The sequence below is a fragment of the Phyllostomus discolor genome, chromosome 1, assembly GCF_004126475.2.
Source record: "Phyllostomus discolor isolate MPI-MPIP mPhyDis1 chromosome 1, mPhyDis1.pri.v3, whole genome shotgun sequence".
In the NCBI taxonomy this organism is placed as follows: domain Eukaryota; kingdom Metazoa; phylum Chordata; class Mammalia; order Chiroptera; family Phyllostomidae; genus Phyllostomus; species Phyllostomus discolor.
The window spans coordinates 164,004,161-164,018,155 of NC_040903.2; the positions used below are offsets into that span (position 1 = coordinate 164,004,161).

At 43.8% G+C, this 13,995-nt stretch overlaps 1 protein-coding gene across 6 annotated transcripts in view; it reads right to left on the reverse strand.

Annotated features, from left to right (window-relative positions):
• Nucleotides 1-2,119, reverse strand: part of MYO5A (myosin VA) — a 176,943-nt gene extending 174,824 nt beyond the window's left edge. For 4 of the 6 annotated variants that reach the window (XM_036033649.1, XM_036033646.1, XM_036033641.1 and 1 more), the window contains exon 1: nt 1,804-2,118. In XM_036033649.1, coding sequence (XP_035889542.1) covers nt 1,804-1,830 — 27 coding nt within the window. In that variant the 5' untranslated portion in view covers nt 1,831-2,118. Of the gene's footprint in view, nt 1-1,803 lie in introns of all 6 variants that reach the window. The other 2 variants (XM_036033632.1, XM_028508255.2) reach the window with 2 other exon arrangements.
• Between the last annotated feature and the right edge of the window lie 11,876 nt (nt 2,120-13,995).

Below are 13,995 nucleotides of genomic sequence, written 5' to 3' on the forward strand. Positions count from 1 at the left end.
TGGCTGAAGCCCCAAACCTGACAAATGAAAAATCACAGTTGTTCCCCACAACCCACTCCCCCACCCCACCACAAATTATCTTGGTGGGAAAAAGCAGATCCAAAATCCAAGAGCTATTTATTATCCAGCCCTTCTCTAGTTAACCAGCCTACAGTTGGGCAGCTCAACAATGGAGTCCTCACCACAGACAAAGAGGGAAGGGGACTATGCAAAGTAATGTTTACAGATCTCTTCATGTGAAAATGACTCAAATGGATATTTCTTAGTAACCACTTCATACATTCATTATAAGAATTAAATGAACTAATTTGTAAAGCACTCAGCACAGTACCTGACACACAATAAGCACTATACAAATGTTAGTGATTCAAGTGACTTTGAATCAGTATCCAACTGCATTCATTTATACATTAGAGATCTACAATGCCTAAAGAAATTACTAGGTTTAGAGAAAAGTTGCAATTGTGCACTCTTTAAATCTGGGACTGAAAAGAAAGGGGTCCCAGAAAATGTTCCAAGAAAGCTCATTTCATGGCTGAAGAAATTAACCATATAACTCATATTTGTAGGGAAATTCACTGGTTACAAAAAGCTTTCTTACTTATTTGTAAATTTAATCCTCACAACAGCTTTGTAAGAGATGCAGGGCACATACAATTAACCCCATTTACTGAATACCCAAGGTCGCACAGTAAGTGAAAAGACCTGGGACTAGAATCCAGTTCTCTTGATGTTGAGTCCAGACCTCTTTTCTCCCTAATGTGCTGCAACCTGGGTCGTGGGCTTACTTGGGGTCTCATTTGGAAGTAATGATTCTAGAATCCTACATGGAAATTCTGCTGCAAATGCGAACTTGAAAAGTTAAGGCCCTTTTGTTAAAGGTAATTAGAGGTAATTAACAGCTGACAAAACTCTTACCTACACATATGAGTTACAGTATAAAATACCATGATGACACATGTTCACAAAAGACACCACACACTGCCCAAGACAAATTTTCAGAACAGACTTCAAAGGGACAGTTCTTCAAAACATGCCACTTAGAGATTACCAGACGCGAGAATACTGATGTCAGCATTATGAAGAAAAGGATGCCACTTCCCTTAAATTAAACCCAGAAGAAAAGGCTCGCCCCAGTGTATGGTGAAGATATGGAGTCTAACAAGGCTCTAGGGATTACACGCAGGTTGCAAACTCCCAGCGACAAATGAGTAAGGACCAACCCAACCGGGGAATCAGCTTCCATTTATCTGGCTGCATCCTCCCAGGGGCTCACCACCCCCAGGGCAGCGATCAGGAACCCCGCAACTAAAGGTGAAAATTGGCTGCCGGCAGTTTGCAGGATTCCAAATAATCGCAAGGAAAGGATGGCTGGCGGTAGAAGTGGCACCACATACCCACACTGGACGTTATTTTAAGCTCGTGTTCCCAAGGGAGGGACCATCTGATCGACCAGACAAGCATCTCCCACCAGTCAGGATTTTTCCCTAAAGCGAACCAAAGGGCTGCGCAGTCCTGACCCAGGCCCGCCCTACTAAATTCCCCGTCCTAGAAACGCGTTTTGCTCCCAGCCTAGGAAAGGTGTCAGAGGCCAGATATAGCCCACGCGGCCAGCCTTCGTCCACGGCCTTCATCATCATCACGGCCCGAAAGAGGAAGGCGCCTCTGCAGGCGACAGACCCGCAGGGCCCGGGGTTTGGAAATGCTCAGAAAGGGGGTGGCGCCCCAGCCGCTCGGGACCCCTGCCTGACAGCCGGCGCCGCGGCCTGCGCAGCCCCCTCCCACACCCGCGGGGCGCCCTACCTTTGTGTAGAGCTCGGACGCGGCCATGGCGAGCCCGCGGTGTCGAAGCCCCACGCCTGAGCGGAGGCCGCACCTCGCCTGGGCTGCCGCCCGCGCGGACTAGGAAGCGCCCAGGCTGCCGCCGTCGGGCGCAGGGCTGGGCAGGCGGGGCCGGGCAGGGCGGGGCGGGGCGCGGCGCCTCAGGCGCGGACGGCCCGCGGGAGCGTCGCCATCACTCCGGGTCTCACCGGGAGCAGGTTCGAGCGCTCCGCGTGCCCGGCGTCCTCGGAGTGCCCGCCGCAGCCCCCTCGGCGGCCGGTGATGCTGCTGCCGCCGCCGCCCTGTGCATTGTGGGAGCGGGAGGAGGCTGCGCTCGAGCGCGGCTACCGCGGTTGCTCCGGGCTCTCGCGGGCTCACGCCGCCTCTCCTGGGCTGCGGGCTCCGAGCATCATCTGGCGGCCGGCCGGCGCTCCCCCAGGTCTCCTGCGGGCCGCACACTGGCCCCGGGGGGGGGGGGGGGGGGGGGCGTGGCATCCCGGGCGCCCCCTACCCCAGCAGAGCCCTAGATAGTGCGGAATTACCCAGCCCGGAGAGGGGCGGCGGTAGCTGGTGCCACTGAGGGCATCCAGGTTTTAAAAGACTGCTTCTCTCGTCCTAAGAAGCATTTCTAGGGAAAGGACTTGGGTGGAGGATTCTTGGAAGGCCATAGGATAACCTAGAATTCCAGAAGAGCCTTGTTAGCAGAATCTGAGATACAGAATCACCAAGTCACCCAGCACCTTGCAGCAGAGTCGTTTTATGACTCCAGAGCGTAGCGACCGGTTATAAGCTACAGAAACTTGTGAGCCTTGAAAAGATGCCCTTAGGGAGCGGTCCAAGAGTCTACCCCGTTACTAGTGCCACTACCCTGATCTCCAGCCCTATTCCTCATCCTGTCCCCGGTGTATCCGCACCATGTATAACCTTGCTGAAGCGGATCCGGATGCCATCTGAGAGCCTTTGTGAGTGGGGAGGGGTCCATTCGTACAATGCAGTTCTGAATCAAAAGCTCAAAGAAATCTCAGAAGCGGCATTCAGTCTGCTCACTGTTATCTTTGCACATCCAGCATAAGAATGTGGTCTTTGCACACCCAACCCCATGCTGTCTTCACCCTCTACCTTCCTCCTTCCCACCCACACTTTCATTCCTGGTTGATTATTCTCCATATATATATTTAATCCCAGCTTCTTTTTAGTGTGTTCATCTTTCTTATTTCTTTGAACTGTAAGGGGTGCCCAGTGTCTGCATGTGAATCTGGGATGGCTTCCATTAAGACCGTCTCCCAAGGCTGGCGCCCTCGGCTGCGTGTGTGTCCTGCCTGTGCATTTGACGGAGGAGGACACTTGGGGCCAGTCTTCACTCCCAGGAACTCAAGCCTCTCCTTCCCTTATTCACTGCCCACAGTCTCTTTGGAGATGCTAAAGGTAAAGGCTGAAAAGTCCTACAGAAGTTTCTGTGTTCCTTACAATTCTAAAATTGAATCCTTGTGTTTTGGGATCCCACCTTAATTGCCCTTACATAAAATGGGATCACATGTGCAGCTATGACCAATACAACTGAAAGGGCACTGGAGTGAGATTTAAGAAACTTCAGTTCTACCCCCTTGCATTCCTTCACGCCCTGTGTAAGGTGGTAACCATTCTGTTTTCTTGCCCTCGGGAGAATACCTACATCCCTGAACTGTTGAGAAAGGCTGAGTATGCTGATGAAGGAGTTCAGGGCGCGTTGCCCCAGAGTATGCTGTTTTGGCAAAGGACTATTTCAAGGGGCACTTGAAAAACAGCGAGTACAAGAAAAACATTGACCTTCCTTCTTTTTCCTAAAAGCAGGAGATGAAATTCTATATTGAAGATGCCCTCTCTATACCAGAAGGAAAGTGAAATTCTTAAAGTCGAGGTCAAAAAGTTAAGACCAAGAGAATTCTATACAGACCTTGTTGAAATACATATTATATTCCTTTAGCCTCCCTATATAGTTTAGTGACTCTTCCACAATTATTTCTTTGTTCAACCTAACATAAAAGCAAGTAGTTTTTGCCATTTCTTTGGGTCTTCATTTCCTTGTGAAGGCTCCCATGTCATGTGAAACTTAATATGTTTGTATGTCTTTCTCCTGTTAATCTGTCTTTGTCAGTTTAATTTTGACCCAGCCAGGGACTGTAAGAAGGATGAGGAAAATATTTTCTTCCCCTACACTTAGAAAACACTAAAAAGTTGAGTCTTATACATGTGAGTGATTGTGTGTGTGTGTGTGTGTGTGTGTGTGTGTGTGTGTTTTAATGACAGGGAGAAAAAGAAAGAAAAATTACTATTTCTTTAATTCCTGAATACATGCATTCAACCACTCCAATATTTGGGGCACTAGTAGGAGGAAGGTAGTAGGGATGAGGCGGAGAAGGCTTTTCTACCTTGACCTTACTTTACATCCTTCAGAAGAAGGGTAGACCTACAATTCAGAAGCAACAGGAGCCCTGATGGCCTGCCTCCCCTGTGTTACCCACATGTAGTGACAGTCCCAAGAACTTTGTCAGTAGGCAAGCAGCAATAAACCAGCAATAGTTACAACTTCTGAGGGGTTAGGATTCCCTCCTTGTAGAGGGGAGCTAGAAAACATTGTAGATTTTATTTTTAATTGATATTTATCAACTACTGCTTTATAATTGGAAACATTTTCATGTAGGTTGTTTTCAAATAACAGTGTACAAATTAATGTGAAAAATCCCTCTCCTCCAAAATATTTGTGGATATTATTTTTTTCAACAAATATTGAGAGTTACAATGTGCCAGAAATGGTTCTGCATGCTGAGGATTCATGAATGAACAAAACAGATAAAATTTCTGACCTCGTAGAGCTTACATTCTAGTCAGGACGGTAGGCAATTAAAAAGGTAGAGCCCTGGCTGGGTGCTCCATCAGTTAGAGCATCGTCCTGAAACACCAAGATCATAGGTTTGATGGCCAGTCGGGGCACATACAAGAATCAACCAATGAATGCATAAATAAGTGGAACAACAAATCGATGTTTCTCTCTCTTCACTCCCTTGCCTGTCTAAAATCAATGACAATTTTTTTTAAAGAAAGGTAGAAGGTGAAGGTGATATGTGTATTAGTTTGCTAGGGCTATTGTAATAAAGTGCCACAAGCTGGGTGACTTAAACAGTGTTGTACTGTTATGATATGGAGGTCAGAAGTCCCAGATGAAGGTGTTAGTAGGGTTGGTTCCTCTTAGGAGCTGGGAGAGAGCATTTGTCCCATGCCTCTCTTATGTTTCTGTGGTTGGCTAGCAGTGTTTGGTATTCACCGCCTTCTGCTGCATCACCCGAGTCTCTGTCTTCATCTTTCACATGGTGTTCTCCCTGTGTGTATGTGTGTGTCTCTGTGTCTTCTTTTTATAGGGTCATAGTCATACTGAATTAGGGCCCACCCTAATGACCACGTCTTAATCTGGTCATCTGCAAAGGCCCTATTTCCAAATAAGGTCTCATAGATAGTACTGGGGGTTAGGACTTCAACGTCTTTTGGGGGAACGCAATTCAACCCATAACAGTCTGCAATGGAAAAAAAAAAAAAAACTAAACAGAAGAGCAAATGTGGGGAGACCAGGAATTGTAGGAAGGTGGTCATTGGTTTATTCAAATTTTTAAAAAAATTACTGAGAGCCTATTGTGTACCAGCACTTCAGATAATAAAGCTGGAGACAAATGAAATGTGGTCCCTGGCCTGGGAAAGCTCACTGCAACAGGTGGCTTAGGGAGCAGGGGAAGGGGCAGTCCCTGCTGCACAGTCTCATAAAGTACTGATTTTAATTCTGTAAAATGGGTCCAATTCTAGAGGCAGAGGCAAAGTACCGTTACTGGTTATAGTATATCAGTGGGTATTTACATATGCTACTAGTTAATATTTCAGGGGACTAGTTACTGGGCATAAGTGACATTTGGGCAGGTGGGGAAAACCCCAAATAGCTCATTGAAAAACCCAAATGGTAAAGGAAAAAAAAAATAAAGACCCAAATGGTGTTATGGATGGGAGGTCACTTACAATGGAAGGATATGTAATTGAACAGTGAGGGAACTAGGCTAAGAGTCAGAAAAGCCAAAGTTAAGAATATAGTTGGACTGACCTGAGAGATTTCTGGAAGATGGACGTCAGGCATCAGGAACTCCTAGCTCCCCATGCCTTGGTTTCCCCGGCCCCCACTGGTTATCCTAGCTGCCCCTAGCTTAGGCCTAGCCACACTTCATGGCTCCCCAGGCGGGGAGGATAAAAAAAAGAACAGTACTTAACTCAAAAGGTACAATTATTTCTATTCCCTATACCTATTACTCTAATTCTAGATTCTAATCTTGTGTTTCCTAAAATATTTGTCTGACCTCTGGCCCATTGTTCCCAGTCTTCCAGCCTGTGTGCTGACTGCCCATTTGACCAGCCTCTGCACCTTTATGCCTAGCCCCATGGCACCTGATTCAGCAGATTGTTCTGCATCTTGAAATACTGTCTTCCCAAATCCATCCCACTCATCACTCTCTATTGCCTTGGTCTTCCTGAATCGTTTTATTTGAAGTTCGTACCCAGTCACATTCATCCTGGACCACCAACAACCACAGACGCGCAGCTGCCTTCCAGGTGGTAGTGGTGGAAATTCCTCAGTCGTGAAAATGACTTGGATTCCAAAGACCTAGATTCTAGTCCCCGTTCTAACCTGGGCAAGCCACCTATTCAACATGAGCCTTGTTTTGTTCTTTAATAAACTTTAAAAGTAATTTTAGAATAGTTTTAGATTTATAGAAAAACTTCAAAGATAATACAGAGTTCCCACATGCCCCATGAAATGAATTTAATGTTTTTGCCCGCTCCCTGCAAATTCATGTTGAAATCTTCACCCCCCACCCCCACCCTAGTGATGGCAGGAGGTGGAAGCTGTGGAGGTGACTTGGTCATGAGGGTGGAGTCCTCATGAATGGCACTGGTGCCCTTATGAAAGAGGCCAAAGAAAGCTCCCTCGCCTTTCCACCCTCTGAGATTATAGTGAAAAGACAGTCATCTATGAGGAAGCTGGCTCTCACCAGACACTGAATCTTTGGCACCTTGAACTTGCACTGCCCAGCCTCCAGAACTGTAAGAAATGAATTTCTGTTGTTTATAAGCCACCAGTCAGCCTACTGTATTTTGTTATAACAGCCCAAATAGATGAAAAAACAAACAAACAACCATTCACCTTATTATTAACATCTTACACTGGTAGGGTCCATTTGCTACAATTAATGAACCAATATTGATATATTATCATTAACTAAAGCCCATACTGTATTCAGATTTCCTTGTTACCTCATGTCCTTTTCATTCCAAGATCCCATCCAGGATGGGACATTTAATTGTCCTGTCTCACTTGGATCTTCCTAGCCATCAGTCTCTCCCTTTCCTTGTTTTTGATGACAGTTTTGAGTAGTACCAGTTGAGTATTGTTACAATGTTCCTCAGTCTTAATTACATTGGGGCAATGAGTTTTTGTGAGGAAGACTGCAGAGGTAAAGTGGCATTTTTATCACATCAAGGGCCATACTATCAACATGACATGACATCACCATTGATGTTGTCCTCGATCACCTGGTTCAGGTAGTGTCAAGTATCTCCACTGCAGTTAATTCTCCCCTGGCAACAGGCTGAATCGTGCACCCTCAAAATCCATAAACTGAAGTCCTAAACCCCTGCCCTCATAACTCAGAATGTGACTGTTTTTTGACATACTGTCTTTAAAAAGGTGGTTGCTAAAATGAGGTCAATTGCACCTTAATCCAATATGACTGGTGCCCTTAGAAGAGATCAGGACACAGACATGTACAGAGGGAAGATCATGTGAAGACACAGGGAGAAGACGGTCTGCTTCAAGCGGGGGTGCCTCAGAGGAAACCGAACTTGCCAACTCCTTGATCTTGGACTTCTAGCCTCTGGAAAAGTGGGAAAACAAATTTTGTTTAAGCCATATAGTCTGTGATACTTTGTCATGGCAGTCACATCACGCTGACATAGGCCCCTTTCCATACTCCTCTGAAAGAACTCAACTACGTGCGGCCCACACAGAATGAGTGGGAAGTTACACGCCATCTCCTTGAGGACCAAGTATCTACATAAATTTGGAATTCTTCTACATGGGTGATTTGTCTCATCTCCCCCATTTACGCATTCAGCTATTTATTCATGTAAGTATAAGCTCCTGAGTATATTTTCGGTTATCATCTGATACTTTATTTTGTTGCTGAAGTTGTTCAGGCTCTATCCATTGGGAGCTTTCAGTTGGTTCCTGTCTTTTTGACTTAGCCCCACCCCTATCATTGTGGAAGGGTTGTTTTTGTTTTGTTTTGTTTTGTGTTTGCCTCCATCGACCCCCACAGCACTTCCTTTTAGCACTATGCTGTGCTGTAGGCGCATCTTGTATATTTCTTCTCCAGCCTCAGCATCAGCCATGTCTCCAGGAAGTCCTGGTTCCTTTCACTGGAGGACATTCGAAACTAAATCTGGGCCTCATTACCCTTGGGGTATTGTTTTTATTTCTAGGCCATATCAGCCATGGAGCAAGGAAATATGTGTATACTAACCTGTGTATATATACCTATCTATACATATTTCTATTAATATGTGTAGGAAACTATAAATTAGGCATTAAGTTCATACTAAAGTCTCCAGCTCTAATCCATTACCACAGAAATTATTCTAGCCTCCCCCTCTTGCTTATCCATAAAATTTCCAACAGTGAGAAACCTGAGCCTATCTTTTTTTTAATTAGCAAAAACAGGAAAACTTAAAATTATATTGTTGATAGATTCAAATGAGATGAGAAAGTGTATTGGAAGTTGGGCTGCACTATATAATTTTAAGATAGTATTAATCAAGTTTTCAGTCCTCTCTCTCCCACATATTCACTCCGGGACCTGGACTGCCTGGTTCTGTCATGTTGCAGGATTCAACGGAAGGAGAACCAAGAAATGAGGGATTTCTGACAGCACGTTAAAAAAAAATTATTTACTTATTTATTTATTTTTAGACAGAGGAGAAAGAAGGGAGAAAGAGAGGGAGTGAAACATCAGTGTGTGGTTGCCTCACACACTACCCCCCCCCCCCCTCCCTGGGAACCTGGCCCACAACCCAGGCCTGTGCCCTGACTGGGAATTGAACTGGTGACCCTTTGGCTTGCAGGCTGGAACTCAATCCACTGAGCCACACCAGGCAGGGCTGAAAGAACATTTTTGATGAGGCAAATAATAAACTCTGGGGTCAGCCAGGAAAGATAAATAGGTCAAAGATTAGGACTGTACAAATGTTCTGACTTAATTGGTTACAACCTTGCTGTATAGTTTGAGACTCTTGTATTGGACCATGTTGGAAGGTATAACGGCATCATACTTGTTTGCCTGTCCTCTTTTCTGCATTTTAAGAAAATTTCTACCTTAGTCCTGCCTCCTGATAGAAAAATCAAGATGCCTATCCACACTTCTTTTGCAGCTTGGATGCAGTCATATGACCTAGTCTACCAGATTCATAGGCACGAGAGTTGGGATACTCAGGATACATGAAATAGGCTCTGCCCAGAACTTCCACTTGCCAATGAAGGTGGCAGCAGAGGTGGCCAAGGCTGGGGGACAACCATGGCTACATCACAGTTGGGCTCCTGGCACTCCATGTTTGGGGGTGGTGGCAGTAGCAGCAGCTTCCCCCTCAGGTCACTGCTGGAGCATGTTTCTGGGGCCATTCCTAGATGTACACCGGACTGTTTCTCTAGCATTCCAACAATGCGGTACATGATCTGATTAAAGGAGCCAGGATTATGATTTTGAGATAAGAGCCCTGATCATGAGAGGGTGGTATAGCAGGGGTGAAAGGGAATGGCTACTATCTCAAGGGTGTAATTTCTTCACAGAAACATTGGGCACTTACTATGGCCAGGCACATAGTGCTCTAAGTGCTAGAGCAAAGTAATTACATTACCTTTTATGGAAAGGAGGTAACTAATTGAATGAAGTCAATTAGAATGCACTGTGACTGAGTGATAAAAGTAGTGTTAAGTACTTATTGCATATCAGAGGGTGAACAACTAACACTCAAGGGAGGAGAATATTTAGTTTTTGCAAAGATATGTTTGAAATATTTCTGAAATATAACTGGAAGTGTATCAACAGAGACCCCTATGAATACAAGACAAGAAGACACAAGTTGGAGAAAGATATTTATGATGCTTATAACTATTCACACAATTTTTCAAACTCCTACTTCTAGGGGATCTTACCTAAGACAAAGGCAAAAAGCAATGGCTGTCAAACATGGAACCTAGAAAATAATGGATTCAGTCTGTTCAGGACAGCAGCTAAGCTGTGTATTAGGGTGGGAAAGCAACAAGTTCAGCTTGAAACAAGGAAGAAGTGGTCTCCAGGGGAGAGTCTTCTGGAGCAAAAGGCTCTAGAATACTAGACATGGTGGTAGGAGACATAAAATAATTGTTTCCTTTGGGCTATGATAGAACCCAAAAGACCAGCGGAAAAATATAATTAAAAAACACAAAGAAAAACAAAAAGCTATAGAAGGAAATGTAATCATAGTAGATAAATTGTGATCTGCAGTGAACTATATCTATCAGCCTATACAGCTGAGGACTATTAGTGATCATAAAATAGAGTGTAAATGTTATCAACCTTCATAGTGTAATTGTAAGAATACAGATGACAAACAGTGAGTGAAGGGAGGAGAGCCCTGGCTGGTGTGGCTCAGTGGATTGAGTGCCAGCCTGCAAACCCAAAGGTCGCAGGTTTGGTTCCCCTTCAGGGCACATGCCTGGGCTGCAGGTCCCCAGTTGAGGGTGTGAGAGAGGCAACCAGTCGAGGTTTCTGTCCCCTCTTTCTCCCTCCCCTCCCCTCTTTCTAAAAAAAAAATAAATAAAGTGTTTAAAAAAAAGGAGAAAAGGGAGGAGAGTCAAAAGGAAACATAGGAGTGTTAATATTGTCATCTTACACACTAGAGAGCTAAGAAATACTATTGACAGCCAATAAAATAAAGGTGAAAATACATTATTAGACATCGTAAAAAAAAGTCTATGAAGGAACCATGAGTAGTGAGTGACACTATGATCCGAGAAGGAGAATGTGAGGAATGTAGGAAGTGTCGTGAGTTAAATCTTCATCAGTCTTGAAAAACAGTCAACTATGCTTAAAATTAAAAAATTTATAAACCTTTTCATTATGTCCTCCTATACTACTTGAGTTCTGAATCACATACAAGTATACTTTTAATAGGAGCAGGAAAACAAGCCTAACAATTTAATTTAGAACCAACCATCAGTTCTATCATTTTTTCCTGTAAATTTACCCTATGACTGGTGCCCTGCATTTGTTCCATTTGGGTGTCTTGAAAATAGTCTCACCACTTGGATGGGACTCAGGTCATTCAGTGAGCGCTCCTCTAGTGCCCCTTTCCCCCACTGAACTGTGGTCATCCATCCTTTGAAAGACATGCCAAGGGTGATCTCTTCACCTGCTCTTGATTCCAGTCCTTGCTTCCTCTACGTGTTTTTCTTCCATATCTGTTTTGCCTATAACCATACTTAAATCTTTCCTACATTTAAAATCAAAATTTTCATCTTCTCTCCACACCTCACAATCTCTCAAAAGAACATCCTCACCATTAATCCATCTTTAGTTGTTTATGTACTTCTATTTCTCTGCCCAAGCCCATACATACCTTTTCCTCAGAAATCGTTCTTTCCAATCAGTGAAACCAATTTCCAAAGCTGCTGGCAGTTTCTCAGGTCCTACTCTTCTTGCTGCTCTGCTACACTCCACACTGTAGATCATCTTCCTCTTATTGAAACTTTTTCCTCCCTTTGCTTCTGACTGTTGTAGCTACTTCCCTCATGGGGATGGACATACACTACAATTAGGTGGCAATATCATAATAGAATATACCCAGGAGTTACAAGGTGTGAAATAAGTGTAATGTTTTTTAAAAGTTGACATATAACCCTGTCAAAATAAACTTAGTAGGAATAATACTATGTATGACCACCTCAATTACCCCAGCTGGCAACACAAGCCATAGACCTAACTCATATACAAGTTTTCAACACAGATCTCACAATCAGTAGGAAAAAAACCTAATGTGTTTAGTCTACCTTTTAGCAAACACATCCATAGTGATCAGACTTCTCATAATGTTGATATTAAAGTAGTTGAGAATTAAGGAAGATACAAAAGGTTTCTGTTCTATAACTTACAAGTGTGGCCTGGCAGAAAGCTGTCCACTGGTGTCTACTTCTGATCTTTATTGTTAAGTTAAAATTTGGCTACCCTACAGTGATTGTTTCAGCAGTAACTTAAACAAATGGCGACTTTCATTTATACACTGCCATTAGAAATATTAGCTTGTATAGATGCAGAAGAGCAAGAACCAACAATACATTGGTTAGCCTAAATTATTGGAAATGGGTCAGCAGAGCCTTGGGAATCAGACAAAGAATGCTTGCAAGGTTATGATCACATGCAAGAACAGAGAAGCAGCCAATAGTTAATACGTCCTTACCGTGGATATCAGGTATACCAATTTCAGTTGTGAAGTTTATGACCTAAGCTCTTTGACATTTCTTCATTCACAGAAATAATGAGAATAAAGTCCTGTCAGTGAAGCTACGCATGGCTGAAACTGAAGAATCAAGCATGTTCTCTGTATCCATGTCCTTAATCTGGTTTTCCATTTACATTTCCAACCCAATATTCTATTTTATTTTACTTCTTCAACAAGCACTTGAGTAGGCATATGCTGTTTCTAGGTGCTAGAGAGTCAATAATGAATTAGACCTCCCCCTAAGGGAGTTAAAAGTTGAGCTGAGATGAGAATGAAAAATAGCCAGCCAAACTATGAACCAGGGGAAGTGTTTAATGGAAAAGAAACGGGTTGAACGGAAGCAGGAATGCGCTGGAGACATCTTAAGAGGTTGTATGTTAAGAATGGAAGCAGGGTGGTGTGAGGGCATAGATTAAGGCCACAGCATGAATGAGGAGGCAGGAATAAAAAGTGATGTGTTAGAACTACAGCAGTTATCCAGGTATGAAATATTAATGTCTTACAGTATGTTAGCAGCAGTGGAGAGAAATAAAAAATTAGTAGATTTTGATGAATGTTGGTCTCAGCTTGAGGAATCAAGGTTGGTCTGAGCACCTAAGTTGAAGGCTAGAGAAAAGGACAGGGTGAAAAATCAAGAGTTCCTTCACACGCCATATTTTCCAGCTAAACTTCCTTATAAAGGTCCACATTTCCCAGCTAAACTTCCTTATACAGGTCCACATTTCCCAGCTAAACTTCCTTATACAGGTCCACATTTCCCAATCCCTTGACTATTTGAATATAATATTTCCTTTATTTAAAAAGGTCTTCTTCCGGTGTTCGCAGCTGCTGATGCTCTCTAATGCCAGCACCTCCTCCAGTTTGCCAAGCTCTAGCCAAAGAAGGTGGGTAAGTAAAGAGGTCCCTATACCATGGCTTGTACAAGGCAGACTGCCCGCAAGCCAACCGGCGGTAAAGCACCGAGGAAGCAACTGGCTACCAAAGCCTTTTGCAAGAGTGCGCCCTCTACTGGAGGGGTGAAGAAACTGCATCGTTACAGGTCTGGTACTTTGGCACTTCATGAAGTTAGACGCTATCAGAAGTTCACTGAACTTCTGTTTTGCGAACTTCTCTTCCAGAGTCTGGTGTGAGAAATTGCTCAGGACTTCGAAACAGATCTGTGCTTCCAGAGCGCAGCTATTGGTGCTTCGCAGGATGCAAGTGAAGCCTATCCGGTTGGCCTTTTTGAAGACATCAACCTGTGTGCTATCTCCATGCCAAACGTGTTAACAATTATGCCAAAAGACATCTAGTTAGCATGCCACATACATGGAGAATGTGCTTAAGAATCCACTATGATGGGAAACATTTCATTCTTTTAAAAAAATTCCTTCTTCCTGTTATGGTTGTTCTGCACATTAGATATTTTTTTCCATGGGGTCAAAAAGGTACCTAAGTATATGATTCCAAGTGGAAAATAGGGGATAGAAAGCAGGTATTGGCCATATTTCCATTTAAATTTGTGTGTGAATTTCTAAAATATAAATGTGGGGACATAAAGCATTAATGTAAGTCAAAGTGTTTCAGTGAACA